Raw genomic sequence first — 20,870 nt, forward strand, 5'->3', positions numbered from 1 at the left:
AAGTCAGCTCCCCCTCCAAGAGTCCGTTTTGTAGGATCGCGTTTTGTGCGGTCCCGATTAGGGTCTAGCTTCCGCTAAATATTCTCTCTTCCAGCTAGCACCGGCGTCCGGCACCTCCTCCGCCACCAAACCTCGACGTGGCTCTACAGCTGTATCTGTTTCGCCCCATTCCCGCTCCCTCGCTTGCTGTCCATCGCAAGTCAGCTCCCCCTCCAAGAGTCCGTTTTGTAGGATCGCGTTTTGTGCGGTCCCGCTTAGGGTCTAGCTTCCGCTAAATATTCTCTCTTCCAGCTAGCACCGGCGTCCGGCACCTCCTCCGCCACCAAACCTCGACGTGGCTCTACAGCTGTATCTGTTTCGCCCCATTCCCGCTCCCTCGCTTGCTGTCCATCGCAAGTCAGCTCCCCCTCCAAGAGTCCGTTTTGTAGGATCGCGTTTTGTGCGGTCCCGATTAGGGTCTAGCTTCCGCTAAATATTCTCTCTTCCAGCTAGCACCGGCGTCCGGCACCTCCTCCGCCACCAAACCTCGACGTGGCTCTACAGCTGTATCTGTTTCGCCCCATTCCCGCTCCCTCGCTTGCTGTCCATCGCAAGTCAGCTCCCCCTCCAAGAGTCCGTTTTGTAGGATCGCGTTTTGTGCGGTCCCGCTTAGGGTCTAGCTTCCGCTAAATATTCTCTCTTCCAGCTAGCACCGGCGTCCGGCACCTCCTCCGCCACCAAACCTCGACGTGGCTCTACAGCTGTATCTGTTTCGCCCCATTCCCGCTCCCTCGCTTGCTGTCCATCGCAAGTCAGCTCCCCCTCCAAGAGTCCGTTTTGTAGGATCGCGTTTTGTGCGGTCCCGATTAGGGTCTAGCTTCCGCTAAATATTCTCTCTTCCAGCTAGCACCGGCGTCCGGCACCTCCTCCGCCACCAAACCTCGACGTGGCTCTACAGCTGTATCTGTTTCGCCCCATTCCCGCTCCCTCGCTTGCTGTCCATCGCAAGTCAGCTCCCCCTCCAAGAGTCCGTTTTGTAGGATCGCGTTTTGTGCGGTCCCGATTAGGGTCTAGCTTCCGCTAAATATTCTCTCTTCCAGCTAGCACCGGCGTCCGGCACCTCCTCCGCCACCAAACCTCGACGTGGCTCTACAGCTGTATCTGTTTCGCCCCATTCCCGCTCCCTCGCTTGCTGTCCATCGCAAGTCAGCTCCCCCTCCAAGAGTCCGTTTTGTAGGATCGCGTTTTGTGCGGTCCCGATTAGGGTCTAGCTTCCGCTAAATATTCTCTCTTCCAGCTAGCACCGGCGTCCGGCACCTCCTCCGCCACCAAACCTCGACGTGGCTCTACAGCTGTATCTGTTTCGCCCCATTCCCGCTCCCTCGCTTGCTGTCCATCGCAAGTCAGCTCCCCCTCCAAGAGTCCGTTTTGTAGGATCGCGTTTTGTGCGGTCCCGATTAGGGTCTAGCTTCCGCTAAATATTCTCTCTTCCAGCTAGCACCGGCGTCCGGCACCTCCTCCGCCACCAAACCTCGACGTGGCTCTACAGCTGTATCTGTTTCGCCCCATTCCCGCTCCCTCGCTTGCTGTCCATCGCTCGCCGTCTTCGTCCTGTCATTCTATACGGTCCCATCTTCCGCGCTCACGTGCACTATCCAGCCGAACCGCTTGCTTTGCTCGGGTGAGCCGCCACCGCTGTACTTTCTGAAGCTCCACTCCGCGACGTGTGCTTGCCACGTTATTGGTTCCGTCGCTGTTAAGGTCAGCTCGCGACCGTCCCGGTAGACGTGGTATCCCGAACCATCCCCTGCATACCCGGGCCGCCTCTCTCGTACGCCGAACCCCGCGGGCGAACCCTCGCTGGCAGTTAGAAGAAAAGGGGAAAGAAGGAAAGGAGACCCGTCCGACCGTCGCGAAGAAGGCGAGATGCGCGCTTGCCACGGGGGTCACGGCATGCATAAACACGTTTTTTTTTTTTCCTTCTATTTCTGGCCTCCGACAAACGTCTGAAAGCAAGCTGGACGCACTCGCTGGCGGCAGAAGCAGCAAGCTCGAAGCGTCCGCGGGTTCTTCTTTCCTGTCCGGCTTGAACTTGTAGGCACGAGGAGAGAGGAGGGACTGTTTCTTCTTTTTGGTGGGGCCGCACAAAAGCAGCGCAGAGGCACTGTGCTTGCGCTGCGCACTTCAGAAGAGGAAGGGGATCCGGCGGGATGATGCGATGCCGCAGGGCGCCGTTCGGGAAGGCCTACACGTAGCAGCAGGCGGCCGGTCGGCTTGACGCCGTGGCCACCACTTGACCTGTCTTGGCGCGGCTACCGTGGTGCCGCGACAAACAAGTTGCTGCTGCTGCTGCCGCCGCTCTGTTGCGGTCCCTCCCTGTCTCTCGGGGCCTGTGCACGTACCGCGTTTTCCGCTGTTCAGCCTCGGATGTCGCTGCGGGGCGTGTTTTTGTCACCTCGCGGACTTTCACCCGCCGTTAAAAGGACGGCCACACACGCGCACGCATGTGCGCTATAGATATCCGCACGTGGATGTGATCGAGCGGTATTTTGGTGCGCTGTGTGCAGCAACAGTGACGACTGCTCACTGGAAGGTGCAAACGCCATACAGAAAGCGGGTAATCTCGCGCAACATTCCCCAGATTAAAAATTCGGCCCCGTCTGTGAAGCCTCTGATATCGACCTTGCTTAAAGCTCGTTTATGATCGCAGTATCGCAAGATGCCGGCTATTAGTTTGATTTTTCGTCTCTGGTCAAGTGCTTTATAGGTTTACGTACAGATAGGGGGAGAGAAATAGATAATTTTTTATACATAAGGTAGTTCAGAATACGAAAATTTTTTTACTGTGTGTGCGACTGTCCAACATCAATTGTCCCAACGATTGGTATACGGCACTAATGAAACCACTGTTGGGCAGTCGCGAGTTCGTGGCCGACCATTGAAGTCGAGATATAGCAGATCTCGGCCGCGACGACAGCATTTTGCGTTGAGGGTTACGACATGTGCACATGTTTTTTGAAGTTTAGGTGGTCTCCGGATCAGATCAGGCAGTTCAGGGCATACCCTACAGCGTCCCTCGCAGCCTGCAGTACAGCATTTGGAATTGACACCTTTCGGCAATAAGCTTTTTTTCTTCTTCTTATTCCTGCGGGAATGTTGCGGCAAGGTGATTTACCTCTGAACGTTGAGCATTTGATTCCTGCGAAGCAGCGTTGTATACCAACAAAAGTAACCTAACAGGTAAATAAATAACTGAACAAAAACAACTAAGGTGCCTTCGTTCTCAACAATATAGGTGGCCTCTGTGAGAGAGGCCCACGAAAGGAGTGCATAGGACTCCGATCAATGTAGTCTCAATGACGGTGATTGAGCGATTGCGTATCGCGGGACGTTCCCTCCGGCATTCTCCGCGCGAAACACTTAATGACCACCGCGCACTTTGGGAACGCGGCCACGTTCGGCGACCAACTCCACGCGAAAGTCCCAGCTCGGCCGTTTGATTTCGTCGTCTGTCCAGAAGGACAGAGCGAATTGGAATGGAGCGCCGGCCGACCTCTCGCGTTGCTGCACAGACGCCCGAGACTATGACCGCCATGTTGTTATTAAGCCCGAGTAGCTTCTGCGGCCTTCTTTTCAGGTGCTGCGTTAATAGCCTTCCCTTGGTACATTCAGTGGACCTTGTGTGCCTACATATTCTCCGCACGGTGTACGGAGGAGCAGAGGACACCTTTGCTCGAGCGGCCGTCCGACGAATCGTGCCGTACTTGATGGATTGACGAAACACAACCTCGCGGGACTTGGATCACGAAGCGGCCCTTTGAGAGGCACGCAAATGGCCAAATGAGGGAGCGCGCTCGTTTGTTCTTCTTCATTTCCTTATTCCCGCACGCGCTCCCACCCTGCCGGTTTGTTTGGACGCCCGTAACGGCTGGCTACGTCTGGGATTAGCCTCGCTTCCGTTGGCATTGCCTCTATCAATACAAGAAGCTCGAAAGAGAGTGTGCGGGCGAACAAGTCCTGTACACGACGTGAAAGCGTGCATACGTCGCGGTATTGAAAGGGAACACCGATTGCCTTGTAGCAGCAGTACGTGGAAGAAGTGCGCCGACGCCGAGTTTGGCAATGCGGACGCCGGTGTACCATCATCGTCATCATCATCATCATCATCATCTCTGTCCAATGCAGGGCGAAGGCCTCGCTCTGCGATCTGCAATTACAACCCCTCTTGTGCGCTCAGCGGTGTGTGTGTGTATTGTAGTGTATATCGACGGTGTGAAAGGAGTGCATGTTTGCTGCAGATGGTTGCATAGAAGTAAAAAACTCGCTTGCTGCGACATTTGGCGGCTGAGCGCCTCGTGCTGAGCCGCTGAACGCCGCGTCTTTTTTGTCTCCTGACGTTGTATACGCGCGTGATCTCTCCGTTCCACTGCTCGCTGCGTAGAATCTTTCTACGTATGCCAGTATAGTTAGAACACGCACTGACCTGGACGCTCGTTTCCTCGTGTTTCGCAGGTGACCTTCAGCTACTCGAAGTTCGGCAAGGAGCTGAACGTGCTCAATATCGACGGCTTCTCGCTCAGGGTAGACCCCACTAGGTAAGAAGTCACTCCTGGTGACTAATTTCAGCATTTTCTTTTTTCTTCTCTTCTGTTTATTTGTGAACAAACGGCCATGCCATGTGCGCATGGCCTATCCCACAGAGGTAAGGACCAGTCGGCTGTTGCCCGGAAACGGCAACTGCAGCCCTTACCTTTTCTTTACCCGCCGTGGTCGCTCAGTGGCTATGGTGTTGGGCTTCTGAGCACGAGGTGGGGGATCGAATCCCGCCCACGAGTCCTCCGCTACGGCGTGCCTCATGATCAAGAAGGGGTCTTGGCACGTAAAACCCCATAATTTTTTTTACCTTTTCGTTTTTTTTTTTGTCATAAGTCGTACTAATTATCAGAAAACGAAAGTGTGGTATTGGCCTGTCGTTTTACGTATCACTCTTGTTTCCGGAATGGCGGAATTCTGCATACGTTGGCACGGGAAGCAGCACCAACACAGTGACATCTTGTGTCGTTGAGTTCAGCTATAGAATACGTCGAACTGGCGTTGCAATTGCCTACCTTGTGCTTACATAGCTGCTGGCGCTAAAGGCGTAGGCGGCAACAAAATCACGTCGAAAGTGCACTGGCTTCTCTCTCTTTTTTTTTCTTAGCTCTCCGGCAACGACGCTCGCGCAACACGAAATGTTTCAATTAAGCGCCGCACGTTACAGCATCGCCACGGCCAGTGTACCGGTCCCATATTCGTCACTGCATGCAGTATTGCATGCAGTGACGAATGATTTCGAGTCGAGTGATTTCCACAACCGCGATTCTAGCCGGACGCCATCGCGTCAAATTTGTCGGGAGCCGTCAACGTGGTCACGCGCGAGTGTCACGCGGCGAAATGCGCAGAACGACGGCGACAAGTTACGCGAACCGTACGCGCGCGCTGCATTCGCAAAAATTGTGTTTCCGCCACAGGTTATGTATACTCGGCCGTCAGCGATTCATCGAACGCCCGGAGGCGATTGCGGGAAACACAGCCTTTTAATCTCCACGGTGAGCGTGTGCCAATCACGAGTTCCCCCCGACTCCCCCCTATATTAGCAGCGTACGTTTTCGCTCGAAAGCGTCGTACCTCATTAGCCTCGGAATGCGGTGCGCGGGCACCTATATGTCGAGAATATCGTGAATTACCACCCCGCTGCATGCCGAAATAAGGTTCCTGTATGGACCACCGATTCAGCAGATGACGCCGCACGTACGATTCCCGCGACGTGCGCTTATGCTTTACGTTCCCGCCTGTCTTCCAGCGCCATACGCCTTTCGTCGACGCTCGCAGTATACTCTTTCCGTCTGCCACAGTCCTTGTGCTTGTACACGCTTGCAACAGTGCAGAAGACGAGCGCCTGTATAGTTAGAACTATACAGTCAAGTAGCCGCTCATCTCGGCTTCGGATTGCGCGCCCGATCGTAACTCGCGGATCGAATTATCGCACCGGACAGCCGGACCTCCCGTTCCCAACACCCACCCCCCGCTGCGCACGATGAAACATCGGCGTGACGTACAACGAAAAGGACGAAAGGAGTACACGCCGAGGTTGCAGAAGGGCGTACGGTAGCTCCGCGCGCGCCATCCGTGGGGCTATAGCGTTGCGCGCGCAGTAATGCGGACGGCCGTGGCCATTGTCTGTTGGCGATGATGGCTGCTTGTCATGCCGAGGCAGGCGAGAAAACGTTTCCCGCTGGGAGGCGCTCCGGCCCGTGCGAATGAATGCCCCCCGCGTATCCCTTCGTGACAGCCGCGTCCGGGAGTTTCGCCAGAGTGCAACACTCGGATGTTGCCGCCTCGCCGCCTTTGGTGGCTTCTCGATCGGGAAGCCAGTGGCCGACGTGTCGACAGCCCCGTTCTCTTCAACTTCTTCCTTTCTATTTTTTTTTATTCTATATGTAATTCAAGCGTTGTTTTCAACCGTTTCGTTAACCCTTTGTGTACTGCATTTGTCAGTCGTTACCACGCTGTTGTTGGAACCACGACGAGCGTTGTACTCTACGCGGAAAGCTAATTTCAGCGGCACCATATAGATGAAATCTTAAAATAAGTACTCTTTAGCAGGAAACTAGAGCGAAAATTTTGCTATTTACCCTGATATCATTTTGGGGAAGAAAGGGTTAAACAGAGAAGCATAAATTTAGCCCGAATATGACCTGAGCGCATAGTATTTGTCTTTTCCTCGTTTGTACAAATGGTTCGCAGCTTGGACACAGAGCTTATAAATGTGAAGAATGTCGGCTCATTGGACAAGTTCGTTCGGCCAAGTCGGACGCGCTTTAATACTGCTCAGACAACTGGGTCTTTCTAAAGGTGACTGCAGTGTCCTGTGACGTACGAAACGTGTTCGAACGCATCGGTTGCTTTTCTATAGGAATGCATTTCGCCCTCCTTCTCTTGTGCTTTGCTTAGGGACACCTATAGCTACAGCGTATCAAGAAACATTTAATTCTGGGCATGCATCGTAAGTAATTACACACAGCACGTGTTAGTCTCTTCACCGTCTGTGTACGTACTTCCATATCCGAGTAAGTGTAGAGTCACTTGGCAATTCAGGGTCTTCTCGTTATACGAATATTGAGTGTCTTTTCCGCGTTCATTCCGGGTTTGGCTAAGCGACGATTCGCATTCCTTTACTTCAAGTACCACCAGCTGCATCCCGAGTGCGTGCACTTGACAGACCGTGCAAGAAAGAGTTGCGTACAAGGGCGAGGACGGTGTGACGCGACAGGCTGCAGTGGTTGCTTTCCGCTATTTATCATTTCTTTCAGGAAATGGGCGTGCCGAAACCGCAGGTGTCGCGAGCGCGAAAAGAACTGCGCGCGAACTTCGAGCAGCGCGCGAATAAATGGGACGTTTGGCCTAGCGGATTTCTCCGGCGCAACTGTCGCCTGTGCGAGCGTGCGACATAAGGGTCGCCACTGTCGCGCAACTCGGGACACGCGCCGCGCGCGACTGTCGCGACTTGTCGCGCGATCGCGGGCGGGATTTTCGCAACTGCGGCGACTTGGTCGAGGCCACTGGGCGCTTGCACGGTTCGTCGTAGTCTCGTTCGCGCTCGTATACGCGTTCGCTTCACCATACATTCACTGCGTGACTTTTGCCAAACAAGCCCTGACGCCCACGTACTCTCCCAGAGCTCCTCCTCCTTGCCTAATGGAACGTGTCTGTCCGCGCAAACAAGGTTCATCTCCTTGCGATTGGGAGCAGGCAGGCAGGCAGACAAGCTGCCGCTAGTGCCAGAAGCAGCGTTCGAATCCAAATATACTGACAGGCTCTTCGCAGAGGGACCCATTGTCTCAAAGCGAATTTGGGCCGGTCGCGCATTCCCATCTGTGCGCCGTCTCGGTGAAACAATGCGTCCCGCTGAGTTACCCGCAGCTATACGTGGCTTTCGCAGTCAGCGCTCTTTCAGATAGAGAGGGAGAGTGAGAGGGGAGAGAGAGAGAGCGACCACTTGCTGTCTTCGCGAGCTGGCCAATTGGCCGGGAAAGCAGTGTCTACATTGACTTGGAGAAGGCGCCGTTCACCATTTATACACGCGCTTGAAGTGGAGGCAACTGCCTCCGTTTGCGGGACTCTGTATGCACGTCCGTGAAGCGACGTCGACGATGCGCCGGTTGGAGAGCTCTCAAGCCTGTAGCAGGTGGCTCGCTCTGCTTTGTCGATGGAGTCGCGTGTGCGCATACGGAGTGACTTGACTGTTTCGAGAGCAGAAAGAGGAGAAAGACAACGTCGCCGAGCTGTCCCGGAGGGAAAGAACTAACGAATCGAGCGAAGAATCCATTGTTGCCTTTGTCCTCTTGAGTTCACTAGAAAAGTGCAGGTCGAAACAATGGGCAGCACTCCAGTGAAATCCAGTTTCGGCTCCACTTGAGCCGCGTGTGTTAAGACTTCGTGTCAGCAACTACATTGTCCAGTGCCCACGATTGCGGTTTCCAAGCATTTGTGCCAGGTTGCAGTCCAATCGACAAGCGGCTGCTGCAAGGGCAAAAGGGGAGGAGACAGTGCTCCACGAGTTTCAGATTTGGGAGGGGGGGGGGGGGGAAGCATAACAATTACAAAGTTGGCATTGTTGGCTCATTCACGAAATTTCCCGCGCAGATCCAGTGCTCTATAGCGGTGAAGCGTCGACAGTTCTTCTCGATTGCGCAAGGGAAGGTAACCGTAGGTGGTATAAAGGAATGCTGGCCTGGTAACCTTTGGCTGAACGTTTCGTGTCATCAGTTTTATTTTGTTCCTTGCTTACATAACCAAATCTACCCGCACCTGCATGAATAACCTCAACGTAGGCTTTCTTCAAGACGCCCTCATTCCCCTAGTAAAAAAATAAATATAAAAAATGCAGGTGCACACATTACATACAGTTTTTAGAGCGTCGATCATGTTAGCAGATGGTATAGGGAACTCCGTCGTGGCAGCAGCACCTACTATTTCAACGCCACTACAAACGAAGTTGATGCTACCTCGTCGTGACCTTTTTTTGGTGCGTGAGCTGCTCTTATTGTCTAGGATGCTCCCACTAAGCGTACACAGTTCGCGGGCTCACGCACGTGGTGGCGACCTTGGCGCCACCTGCCGTCATTCCAATAGTGGCGGCAGCAGCAGCAGCAGCAGCTAAGCCATCCAGCCGGCCTCCAGGCCCGGGGCTTATTACGCGCCGCCGCGTCGTCGCCACCGCTGCCGCCGCCCCAGACAGGTCGCAGACGCGGCGCAACATCTGGTAGCCGAGGGAAGAGCGCCGCGATGCCCCCCCTCTTACTCCGCGACGATGCAGGCGTGCTGTCTGCTCCCGGTCACAAAAAAGAAAGTACAGACACATTGCTGGAGGAGGCGCGGACTGCAGTGCATGCGGGGGTCAAAGGAGCAACAGTCTTCGCCCCCGGGGCCGGGCTGCGGCGAAAGCACAAGCTGGTAAAAAGGCACCCGCCGTCCTCGAAGGAGATGGAGGCGCTCGGGGGGCGGGCAACGTCGGGGCGCGCGGATCACCGACTGGAACTTCCACACGTGGTGCGCAGTGGAGTCCATCTGCCTCTCTTAACTGGCGCGTGAAAGAAAGAAAGAAAGAAAGAATGAAAGAAAGAAAGCTGTTGCAGTCGACGGCAAAGTGGCCGGAGCCCTGCGCTATCGCTGCCGTCTTCACAGCGCTGTCAGAAGCTCGTCACTGTTCCTCCACCGGGATATTGGGTGAGCAGTGTTGCGCTGTCGGTGTGATGATCAGAAAGGCCACTGCAGGAATGTCAGTAGCGCTTCTGGACACAAGTTCCAAGCAGGGTGTGGTGTGGGGGTTCCGCACAACCTCATTGCAATTCCCCGTATCTCTGTTTCTCCTTCGCTATGGCTATGTCTTGGCCCCAGTAACGCTTAGTGACACGCGCAGCCAACCTACCCCTGTCGCGAATGTAAAAGTCATCGAACTTTGCCTTGGAAGTACGACTTGGAAGGATGGGGTTGGAAACTCTAGAAAAACACCCAAAGGCGAAAGCGCAACGACAGCCGTTGAAGGAAAGACGGGTATTCGAACGGAACTTGTTTTGTACGCGTTCCTTCCACAGGCAGGGCGGCAGACTGTCTCGTGGGTTCGTATTGCGGAGTATTTAGTGCTTACCGCAGAAATATGAATGCGCTACCGGAGTGAATGTCAGCGAACAGAACAAGAATGAAGGCTTAGAAGGAACGGCAGGGGGATGAGTAACGAATATATTCGGGGCAGAGGTAGCGTATAACTGTTGGAGAGGGCCGAGCGATAAGCCTCTGCCTGTGCTGGTTACTGTTGACGTGCAGTCACCAGGGCCGTCTACAAAAATGAAAAAAAGAAAGAAAGAACTGCGCACTGTTTTCCTGTTGAGACTAGTTGGCTGCACTTGTTGATTCAAATGCTCTGCTGGAACAAATAAGACGCAGACAACCCAGGGGCGAAGCGCAACCTCAGCGATCGCGCCTGAAGATACGAACCACCAGGAACGAGTTATGACTGGGACTTATTAAAGGGCTGAATGAAAGTTCTAGATATCTGCAAATAAGCTCCTTGTCTACGCCTCTCTTTATTATTATTATTATTATTATTATTATTATTATTATTATTATTATTATTATTATTATTATTATTATTATTATTATTATCTGTGTTATCTTGAGTGCTTACTCTCCTGCTTTAAGCATTGAGTTACGCATATCGACGGTGAATTACGTTTAACACAATACGTTGGCGTAAGAGAAATTATCACTAAATCTGTGTCAAACAGTACAGTTTGCGCCCGGACCGATATGCCTGGCGCCCCTCAGACTGCATTCGCAACAGCTGAAATCACCTGAGGGTAGGGACTGCCTTTCTCCAGCCCTCGAGAGCAATTATTATAGGCTAACTTCAAACCTTTCTGTTTTTTCTCGCACGTCAAGAGCGGCGCCATCCTTCGACACAGACTCTACGCTAACGGACCGGCAAAGAGCTTCCATTTCTAGGGTGACGTGCGTGAGCGAGTGTAGAGCGTTGTTATTTAATCGTCCCGCAATCCGTTCTCTTTCGCGTGTCACCTCCAGCCATTACACTTGCAGGGGCCTCAGAGACGTGCTCCGTTAGTCGACGCGTTCCTCTTATCTTCCGCTAAGATTTCCTCTACGTACAGTGATTTTCGCCAATAAGACAGATACTTACCGAAGAGTCTCGAAGGTATACTAGGCGCGCTCGCTAGCCTGGGGTGCCACTTTTCACGACGATTATGCGACCTTCTGACCTTTGGCCTCGCGCGAAGGCTGCATTTCCATGTCTGTGCCCCGTCCCTCGGCGCGAAATAGCGAAGGCGCACGGGATGAAACTCTTCAACGGTTCATCGCATCGCGCGGCCCTTTCGGGTCCTTTCCCCGAAATGGCTCTGCGCTGGACGCTTCCTCCTCATTTTCGGGGCCGCGTCACGAATAAGCGCACCGAGAGGTCGCCGGGTCGCGTGCAAACGCCCCGTTTGCCACCGGGATTGACATTTCGGGAAGGGCGCCTCGATCGCGCCGAGGTTGCGCGAAAAACGGCGATGATCTGGAGGGAGGCCCTGTTATTTGGGCGCGCTAGCAGGTCGCGGGTCGCGGCGCCACCTATGATGATGGCCGCTGCCCTGCATGACTTGTTGGTGTCCTTTAATCGCGCCACTTGCGCAGCTCGGCTTCAAAATCGGGCCATCAACCGTGACTGTGCATCGGCCCTTCGAGATACTGCGGGCGCTGGGAAGCATGTTATTTGGTCCCTCTATGAGCGAGATGGAGGAGGAGGGGGGGGGGGGAAAGGAACGTAGGTTTGCGTGTCACTCCGACGTCAATCGTGAAAGATATTTGGGTCGTTTTACCTATTGTTGCCTGTATTACCTGTATTGCCACGTGACACTTCGTAGACATCTAAACTAGATGTGGCCCCCGAACACCGAGTCGGCCTTTACTGCTCGATAACCCGCGTCTGGGGGCCATATTCTCACAAAAATAGAAGGTATTTAAACTAGGAGCAGATGCAGGCAATCGTGGACATAATATTATAGAAGACGGCCAGACTGTGGCAAGCAGAACTTGCGAAACAAAAGTTATATCAATTCGAACCCATGGTCCTTTCCCGCGAGTGCCGCATATGTATATGCACTGTGTGTGTCCCTGGGCGCGGTCGTGAATGGGTCAGCGTTGCCATGGCCACCAACAAGCTCTTGCAACAGACCAGGAGCTCCGGCGCTGGACAGCGCGGTCGTGGTACCATGCATGGCTCACGTTCTGCGGAATCAGCATCTGCCGCTTCTGGTATGCGTGTGCGCGTGGTGGCAATTGCATAAATTAAAACCGGCTGCTAGTCGAGCGGTGTCTTGTATGTAGTTTGAACAGTTTCCGCACTTGCACCCCGTCAAGTGCCGGCGCAGCCACACCTCAGATGGTAGTGTGGTCTTGTTTCGTATTTCTTAAAGATGACCACGGAGAGTGTCGCAACATGCGTGATTGGAGGAACCTGCCACCATCCCCCGTCGGAGTCGGTTGAACGGTCTTTCAGTAGCGTCACTCGCCCTGCGGCCTAAACAACGTTGTCCGATGGCGCCTCCCTGTCCCGACGCGTGTCGGCGGAATGGGAGGGCGCTGCGGGCGCTTTGTGCTATTTTTTTTTTCGTGTACGCTCTTGACTGCTGCGGTCGCCAGTGGCCCAAGGCTATGTTGCGCTTCGTAATTACAGGGACCCCTCGGTGACTACGGCTCGTTCGCGACCTGTCTTTCATCTGGGGCTGTCCTGGACAACCCCCCCCCCCCCCTCCTCTCGATCCTTTTACCCCACCCGATGTTGCGCCGCTTTTATTCTCGTTTTGTTGTTGTCTCAGTCGCCTGACCGGACTCGGCGTCGTTTGTAAATTGGCCTTGCACAACCGCGCGATCATTGCGGGCGAGAGCGGGCCAGGTTTAATAACCAGTTCGAAGTGGCGCCGCCTTGAACTGCTCCACTTCTTTGTTTTTCTCGCCTCCGCTGGGCAGCCTACGTTCGCGAGTTTTTCGAGTGAACCTGTTTCTTATTTAACTTTTTTTCTTTCGCGCGGAATGCTATTTATCAAACGCGGGGATAAATACACGCCGCTTGGCCTTTTATAGTATAGGGCCACCTAAAAAGCTAGCTCCCCAGGTCTGCAGTCGATCACCACTGCTCGGAGTTTCGCACGGAGTATGAGGTGTCTTTTGTCGAGCGCAAAATGTCGTGCCTGGTTGGCACGCGGTGACGTTTCTCGAGCGTACCCGATAGACGATAGCATGCCAGTGAAATTAGACGCGTGACTGTACTTGCCCAGCTGCGGGTCGTGGCAGGCATGCGGAAACTGTAGCGTCTGCGCCTCGGAAGTTGCTTATAGCCAACGCCTCTGCGTGTATGATGCGTATTTATTCTAGTTCCTGCAGTCTCGTGTTTGTTGTGTGTGTGAGAGAGGGAACACGAGGAAGGTAAGGAAGTTTAACGGAGGTGTCTGGTCCGCTACCCCACTCAGGGAAAGAGAGCGGAAAGAGTTCACGAATGCGCGCAAGGGAAGTGTCAAATGGTCAAAGGTGATCTCATAGACGATCATTAAAGAATGTACTTCTAACCGCTCTGAAATTGTACAGCTTTGTGCTGCTGAAACCAGAATGGTGGTCAGCAGCGGGGGGATGTGGGTAGGGGAGTAGAAAGACTGGGAGAGAGGATAGCGTAAGAGAAGGCCAACTGTTTAAGATGCATACAATCCCAGTACCTTGTGTGCAGGAACAGACAGGTCGCGCACTTCATAGTTTGTGCTTGTGGAGATTCGCAAGAACCTGGTGTTTTATGGCTCTGTATTCGTACATTTTCCTCGGGTGTTTTGCTACAGTGCAGTTAGATTATTCTCGAGTAGCTCTGTTTTAGCTATAGATGTGGCTGTTTTGTGTGCTGTGCATTAAAGCCGGAGTTTTAACTGCCCGGGAGTGGGGTTCCTCCGGAAGTCGAGACGTCTCATTCTCTGCTCTTTTTCTTGCTCTACTCTCCCAGGTTCCTGTCCTTGCACTGCCAGCTGTTCCCGAACTTCAGCTTCTGCCCGAGGTAGCGACACGCCTAACGCGCGCGCTTCGGATGTGCTACACCGGGTGCCAGCGCGGAATGTGCCAAGAGCCACGATGCCTGCCGTGCACACCACGAGAGGAACGAAACGCGCCGTCAAGCAACGATCAACGGCGCGTGCCGTTTGTAGTGGACTACTGTCTGTTGTTGTACGAACTTCCGTGCTGCAGCCGTCGAGGAAATTGCGGCGGGCTTCTCAACACAGTGTGCGGAACTGTGGTGTGGAACATTGCGCAGTGAAGCCTGAACTGAGACGTTGCTGTGTGGCGACGGCGGTGTGGGGGTGCGCGAGCGGTCCATTCGGCGTGGGCGCCGCGAACTTCGGTCGGTGCGACAGTGTGACGTCGCCTGTGACCTTCCAGTCTCGCGGAAGATACTGCCTCGCTTCACGTGGGATCGCTGCATCGTGTGCAGACCTTCCTTCGCTCTCGCAGCGTCACAAGGATTTTAAGTTAAAGTTCAGTTTGCCGAACCCCCCCCCCCCCTCTTCTTTTTTTCCTTGTGGTTAACCTGGCTGGCATTTCTTGCCTCGAGTACCAGGATACAAACTAAGCAGAGATCTCTCTTTGGTTTTGCACCTTGAGCAGAACGTGTACAGAAAGATACGACCGTATTTTTTTTAGAGGTGTCAGATTCTTGGACAGGCGTCAGGGAAGAGTGTTGATGCTCGCCACAAGGGCCAGCAGACGCGGCCAAATCTGATAACCCAGTAAGACTGAGTAGGGTACAAAGGTTAACAGTCGCAGCCAAAGGAAACTGGGGACTCGCGGCGACGTCAACAGGCAAATAACCCTGCACGCACACGCTGTGAGTTCGCCAGTGGCAAAGGAACAATCAATGCAACTCAATGTACATGGCGGATGCCTTCGGGCCCCGCGCGTAATACTAGAAATGCTCAAGAAAATTTGAAACGTTTTCAGCGGCCTCTGATAATGACTGTCAGTATGCCGGACAAGTACGTAACACCAGAGAAAATCGGGAGACGATGTGCTTGTTTATCGGGACTCGGCGCGGCGGAGTCACCGTCGCTGGTGCGAATTTCTGTCGTAAACCACGACATAGTTCCACGACACCATAATGTCATATGAGGGTCCCATTTCCCTGGGAACTCTTGCGTGTGCAGACGTGCAGCGAGGATTCGAGTCTTGATTGCACGCGAATCGGATCAAACGCGTCGGGTAATTTGGTTGCCTTCATTCCAGTTCACATTTAATTTAAGCCTGCTGTCACAGTCATTGTGCCATTTCGCAACGTATAGTATTCAGATTTCCTGCGCTAAACAATTAGCTCTGCAGAAGACGAATCACGTGCGTTGGCGTAGCTCTTACAGGTGGCAAGGAAATAAGAAGGCGTGTCGCAGCTTCGGTATGCGAAAGAGTAATCGTTGCATATTTTCAGGCACGTGTTCAACGCTGTGTGTTCAATGTTTAGGCGTTCGACTTGCAACTATTTCCTTCGATGCCTGCCCTTTCGTGCGGTATATATTTCATTGCGCTCTGTCTTTAGGAATCCCTCGTATGTTCTTTTTATCGTTATTATTATTTTATTTTATTTCCACGGACTAATTGTCTTACACCACCAGTATATGGAATATCTGTATTCAGCGTGTTCAGTACGTTGGACTCGGTTCAGTGGTTGACACGTTCACTCACGCGGTGTCGCACACGAGTCAGAAGTTGTGCACGAACCGCGAGACGAGGTCATCCAGAAATGCAGTCATGACTCTGTTTATGCTTGCTGCACGGCCGCACGAGCAGTGTAACGTACGTTTTGCATGCAATCTGGTAAAGTTACCGTGGCATCGTAATAAGGCCCACTTGCGTGATGCTGTCAGTGGAGGTTCGATCGCTCGTCAAGCAAAATTTGTATCTATGTACGCGTTGATGGAACTCTGCATTCCGACTTGTATTGGTGGCATTGGTGGGTAGGACATTTTCTCTTTTTTTTTTTTTTTTTTTTTTGTCACGAACTCGAGTATGTCTTTGTTTTCAACGGTTGCCAATGCCTGTTGGTCCATTTCACGGACCGCGTATATAGCTGCAGTGTATCTGTTGGACCGTAAGCTTTACATTATCTTGAACATGAGTGTAACCAAGAAACGCCTAGAATTCGCTCCGTGTTCAAATCGTGCATAGAGCGAGCCACACAGTTTGTCATAGTTTCACGCATAAACTGCTTTCTTTTTCTCTCTCTAAAATTGTAACATTAAACGCATCGCGTATCCCCGTCAGAGTGAGTCGGGGCTCACCTGTCCGAGCCCAGCAAACATTTCAGCTAGTCGAGTGTAACACATTCAGAACCACATTGCAGTCGAACGTGAATACTTACAATAGGAGCGTTATATTTCAACGTCGACGTGTGTCCGACCAATGACATGCAAATCCTCAAACGGGAACTATTCGCGTGAATCACCGTGAAATCATTACACTTATAGGCCGGCGTTGGCATCGGGACCTCCAAAGCGTGCGGGTGGGGAGTTTTCTATGTAAAGCGGACTTCTCGTATTTTACTATTTTAAAACTGGGAATTCCACATCAGGACTTCAATAGCTCCTGCTATGTGCTTGCGAATAGCTGGTGACTAGAGATTAATTTCCCAATCATCTTTCAATGTTCTGCTACGCACAGCTCACAATAACTTTATCCCCAAACGTGTCGTCCAGTCTCTTCGCTGTTTCGCTTTAGCTACAGACAATTCCTCATGCGCTTTTCGCTGTAACGTATAAAGGAACGCACATAATTTGACGCGAATGCTGCAATCGCGTGTTCAGCGTTTGTTGCAACCTGGATGAAGTTCACCTAATACTTCTCAAGGCTCACTCGCACTATGCCGACCCCCGACACCGATTTCGAGCTGCCGATTGCCGACAACAGCGTCTTTTTCTTCTTTTTTTTTACCTTCGCGTCGGCGCCTCTGTCACTCTGTATCGACGCCGACAATCTGTAGACGGTCGACGGGGAACGCGGCGTCGGTATACAGTGTGACAGAGGCTCCGACACGAAGGCAAATAAAAGAAAGCGCTGTCGCCGACAGTCGACAGAAAGAATTGGGGTCGGGGGTCGGCCTAGTGCGAGTGAAACTTCACTGTCCGCACCAACTTTCTCGGTTCATCTCCCTGCTCCTGTGAGTCACTCGAATACAAAATAGCGCCTCAGGCTCTGCACAAGCAACGCCCGCGGCGCAGTTACGACGTCTATTCAGAGAGAGTGCTTCGTCACTCTCGGCGCGAGAAATGACGAGGCAAAAAAAATTCGCTCCCTTAGGCCTCGCGCACTTGTCTCGAAGCCAACACGCGGGCGACGCGAGCGAGCCTCGCGGGACGCGATGGCTCCGAACTTGCGTACAAAATCAAAAGTGCGCGCACAACCCCACCCGACCGCTTCTTTCTCGCCTGTAGTTTGTCCGAGGAGAGAGAGAGAGAGGCGCGTAACAGCAGTAGTAGTAGCCGGCGGTCAAGTATAATACCGCCGCCTGTCGCGCGCCGGTGCGGAAGCAACGACCTGTAATTGCGTCCCCGCGCACGACGCCTCTCGCCTGCGCTTAATTGAGGAGGCCGCCTTGTTTTTATTTAACGTCATTTTTCTTTTCTTTCGCATTCTTCAACCCGCCTTCGAACGTGTACGGGAATGCCGTCGCTGCGCGCGAGGTCGGTAGCCGAGACGAGCCACGCAAATAGCCGCGAGCTGCCTCTGCGCTGACCAATCAAAGTCGAGCGCGATGCTGGCCAAACGAACAAGCAGACCCTGTCCATTTGGCGGCGGTGACCGCAGCGTTCTTTAAAGATAGCGGACTCGCGAAGGGATATATATCGCCGCAGAGAACGAGGCACTTCGGGCGGCGCGTGATGTGCTTCGAAGATAGGCCCGCCTTAATTACGTATGCACTGGAGAGCGAGCTTCAGTTCGTGTCATTTTGTTTTTTCGGAGGATAGCATGTGTGGTCACTTTTTAGGGCTTTCCGCTTGCGCTTTCCGGTCTGTCAAAAGAAGCTGACAAATGAACTCGGTGGGCCTTAACTCTCTCAAACTTCGCCGATAAGATAGTGCAACCACGGCGTAATGGCAGACCCGTTCCGACACTCTCCACGACAACGCTAACAGAGTTCGGAAGCATTCAACGACGTTCGCGAAATAAATGAAAAATGCGGGAGCGGGGAGCGAGTTTACTGCCGAACGTCTTTTTATTGAACTGGAAACGAGGCTTGCTGTAACCTCACAGCCGTGTAGCAAATCTATTACTCTCTCCCCCCTCTCTCTCTGTCTTCCTGTCACTTTACCTCCCCCTCCTCTCTGACTCCAGCGTAGGGTAGCAAACTGGATGCTCCCCTTCGGTTAACCTCTTTGCCTTTCCCCTTTCTTCTGTCACTACTGGCGAGTAAATCTTTTTTTTTTTTTTTTTGTTCTGCTTGATGTGAGTGCAGAGGAAGGCAGATCGCACAACCGCACTTAAGATTATTCAAACTACTAACGACATTGTAAAAAAGAAGGCAGTGCTACACCAACAAAAACAAATAAGTATGACGGGAACGGCACTATATCTCTGCTCTACTATCTGCATAAGAGAATCATCGCCAACTAGTCCGGCTATCAGTTTGTTTGCTATTAATGACATGTCGCTTATTGTCGCGAAACGTCAGTGATATTTGTCAGTCAGCTCCTGGTTATCAATCGAACTTCTTTGTCCACGATGTGATTTCGTATGGGCCATATGGATCAGGTTCATTTTAATGGAGGGATATAATGTAGTCGAGAAGTGGCGCTCTTGATTTGTAACGAAGCGCGCTGGTGTGCCTTTTGGCTTTGTGCATACGCGAAGTGTTTGTACAACGTGGTCTAGTGTGACAGGGCGTGGCTGTATACCGCATAAAATACAGCGTTCTGTTTTAAACGCCAGAAAAATGTATCGATGTTTTCGTATCAGGAAGGGAATTTCTTCGTCAAGTGACAGCCGAGTAGAAATTGTTGGCGCAATTATCGAAGGCATCCTTCTGACCCATTTCCTGTCATGATGGACTTCGCCGCATGGTGTCACAGCTGGGTGCCTAGAATTTTTACGACCGCGTTACTCTTCTCAATCGGGTACAGTCGTTCTTGTGCAATGGTGGCTTGCCTCTCACATGGTCAAGAAAAAGAATTTTTTTTTTTTGCCTACTTTTCTTTCCGCGAGGTTCGTGCTGTTCCTCATTGTGGCAATCCTCAAAGCGGTGTCTTAGATATGTATTGTGATGCGTCTAGCTCGTCTCACGCTAGACTGCGAAGTATTGTGTGTATATATATACATATATGCGTGTACATAATCTAGTTGCAATGTGGAGCACGCCACGTCGACGGGTGTAGAAATGTGTCGCAGGTGTATTTTTCTGTGTTGGTGTACATATACGTGGCGACGAAAGAAACCGAAATGAAAGAAAGTGCTCGAGCCTTTCTGTATTTTGTATAAGAGACTCGTCGCGGCCGTACACCGCGCCGTGGACAGCTTTTTTGTAGTATTGTTATTATTTTCGTGCTGGCGGATGCCGTGAAACAGCCCCATCAATCACGTACAAGACTGAGACTGCACGACTAGGAAAATAATAAAATAATACATGTTTTGAATGAGATGCATTGTATGTTGTGTTCTTTCTTTCCTTCTTTCTTTCTTTCTTTTGGACGACAGCGTCGGATGGATGGATGGATGCATGGATGGATGGATGTTATGAGCGTCCCCTTCGGAACGGGGCGGTGGGTTGCGCCACCAAGCTCTTGCTATTATACTGCCTAATGTTCTACCTAGGTTAAAAAAAACGAAAAAAAAAACGATAAATTCCCACAACCAAAATTTCTGACCCCTATTGTGAACTTTGTTTTTGTACGTCTCCGTTTTTTGTCGTTTCCTTACTTTTCTGCCACCAATCTTTCAATCGCCTCTTAGTATTCTCTGTTGCGGACATGTTTACTTTCCCCCTGCTCTCGCTGAACCCAAAGGCTTCAAGCAGGCCAGTGGTGCCTAAATGGACCGCTGGGCAGATGTCATCAGATTCTAATAAAACATGCTCCATGGTTTCCCTAGCTGAAGCAGCGCTACGTAGAGAGACTTCGTCAGTCGGGAAGCTCTCCCTGTAACGTAGTACTAGAGTAGACTCTAATACTACCAAAAGACTGATGCTTGCTCTCGCGTGAGGTCGCTTGCGATGCAGTTATCTCTTCGCTATTTGATTTCGCCTTGCTGCGCTAAAGAACTGAGGAAAAAAGAAAAAACCGCAGTGAAAGAGATCCCCAGGCATAAGCTTCGCTCATGTATAAATGCATTGGAACTCATTTATAAGGTTTCCAAGTTGTCGTTTTCGGGACTTGTCGCCTTTGTTCCGAACGGTGACATATATATCCGCTGGCGCAGATTCTAAAGCAAAGCGTTCGTGATTCACCACAACGCCCGATTAATTAAAATAAGTTTAGTTTCGCGTCCATTTTCTGCTGTACACACTCAGAGCCTGGGAACTGTTTGTCTGCCAGAAGCCTAAGGTCAGCTGTTTATCCTTCTCGGAGTGGGCTATATACGACGTCGCCACGTGGACGGCGGGCTACGTGGTTTCTGCTTGCTAAAGCTTTTGGTCCTATTACGACGACGCGAGTCCCCGTTAGCCCCCTACCGGAAAAATCAAGCCCTTTAACTCAGACGCTCGCTCACGTAAAATACGGCGGAACTTACCGGTCTTGAAACCCTTTATTGGTGGCGGTGGCTAGAGTGGAGGGCAACTTGTTCTA

The 20,870-nt window shown here is 52.1% G+C and overlaps 1 protein-coding gene across 1 annotated transcript in view; it reads left to right on the forward strand.

The window, feature by feature from the left end:
* fng (Fringe glycosyltransferase) overlaps window positions 1-19,726 on the forward strand; it is a 105,513-nt gene extending 85,787 nt beyond the window's left edge. Inside the window, exons 9-10 of the mRNA XM_050185573.2 lie at window positions 4,492-4,574; window positions 14,060-19,726. Coding sequence (XP_050041530.1) covers window positions 4,492-4,574; window positions 14,060-14,114 — 138 coding nt within the window. The 3' untranslated portion in view covers window positions 14,115-19,726. The remainder of the gene's footprint in view (window positions 1-4,491; window positions 4,575-14,059) is intronic.
* The last annotated feature ends 1,144 nt before the right edge of the window (window positions 19,727-20,870 follow it).

This window comes from Dermacentor andersoni, chromosome 8 (assembly GCF_023375885.2).
Source record: "Dermacentor andersoni chromosome 8, qqDerAnde1_hic_scaffold, whole genome shotgun sequence".
NCBI classification, from domain to species: domain Eukaryota; kingdom Metazoa; phylum Arthropoda; class Arachnida; order Ixodida; family Ixodidae; genus Dermacentor; species Dermacentor andersoni.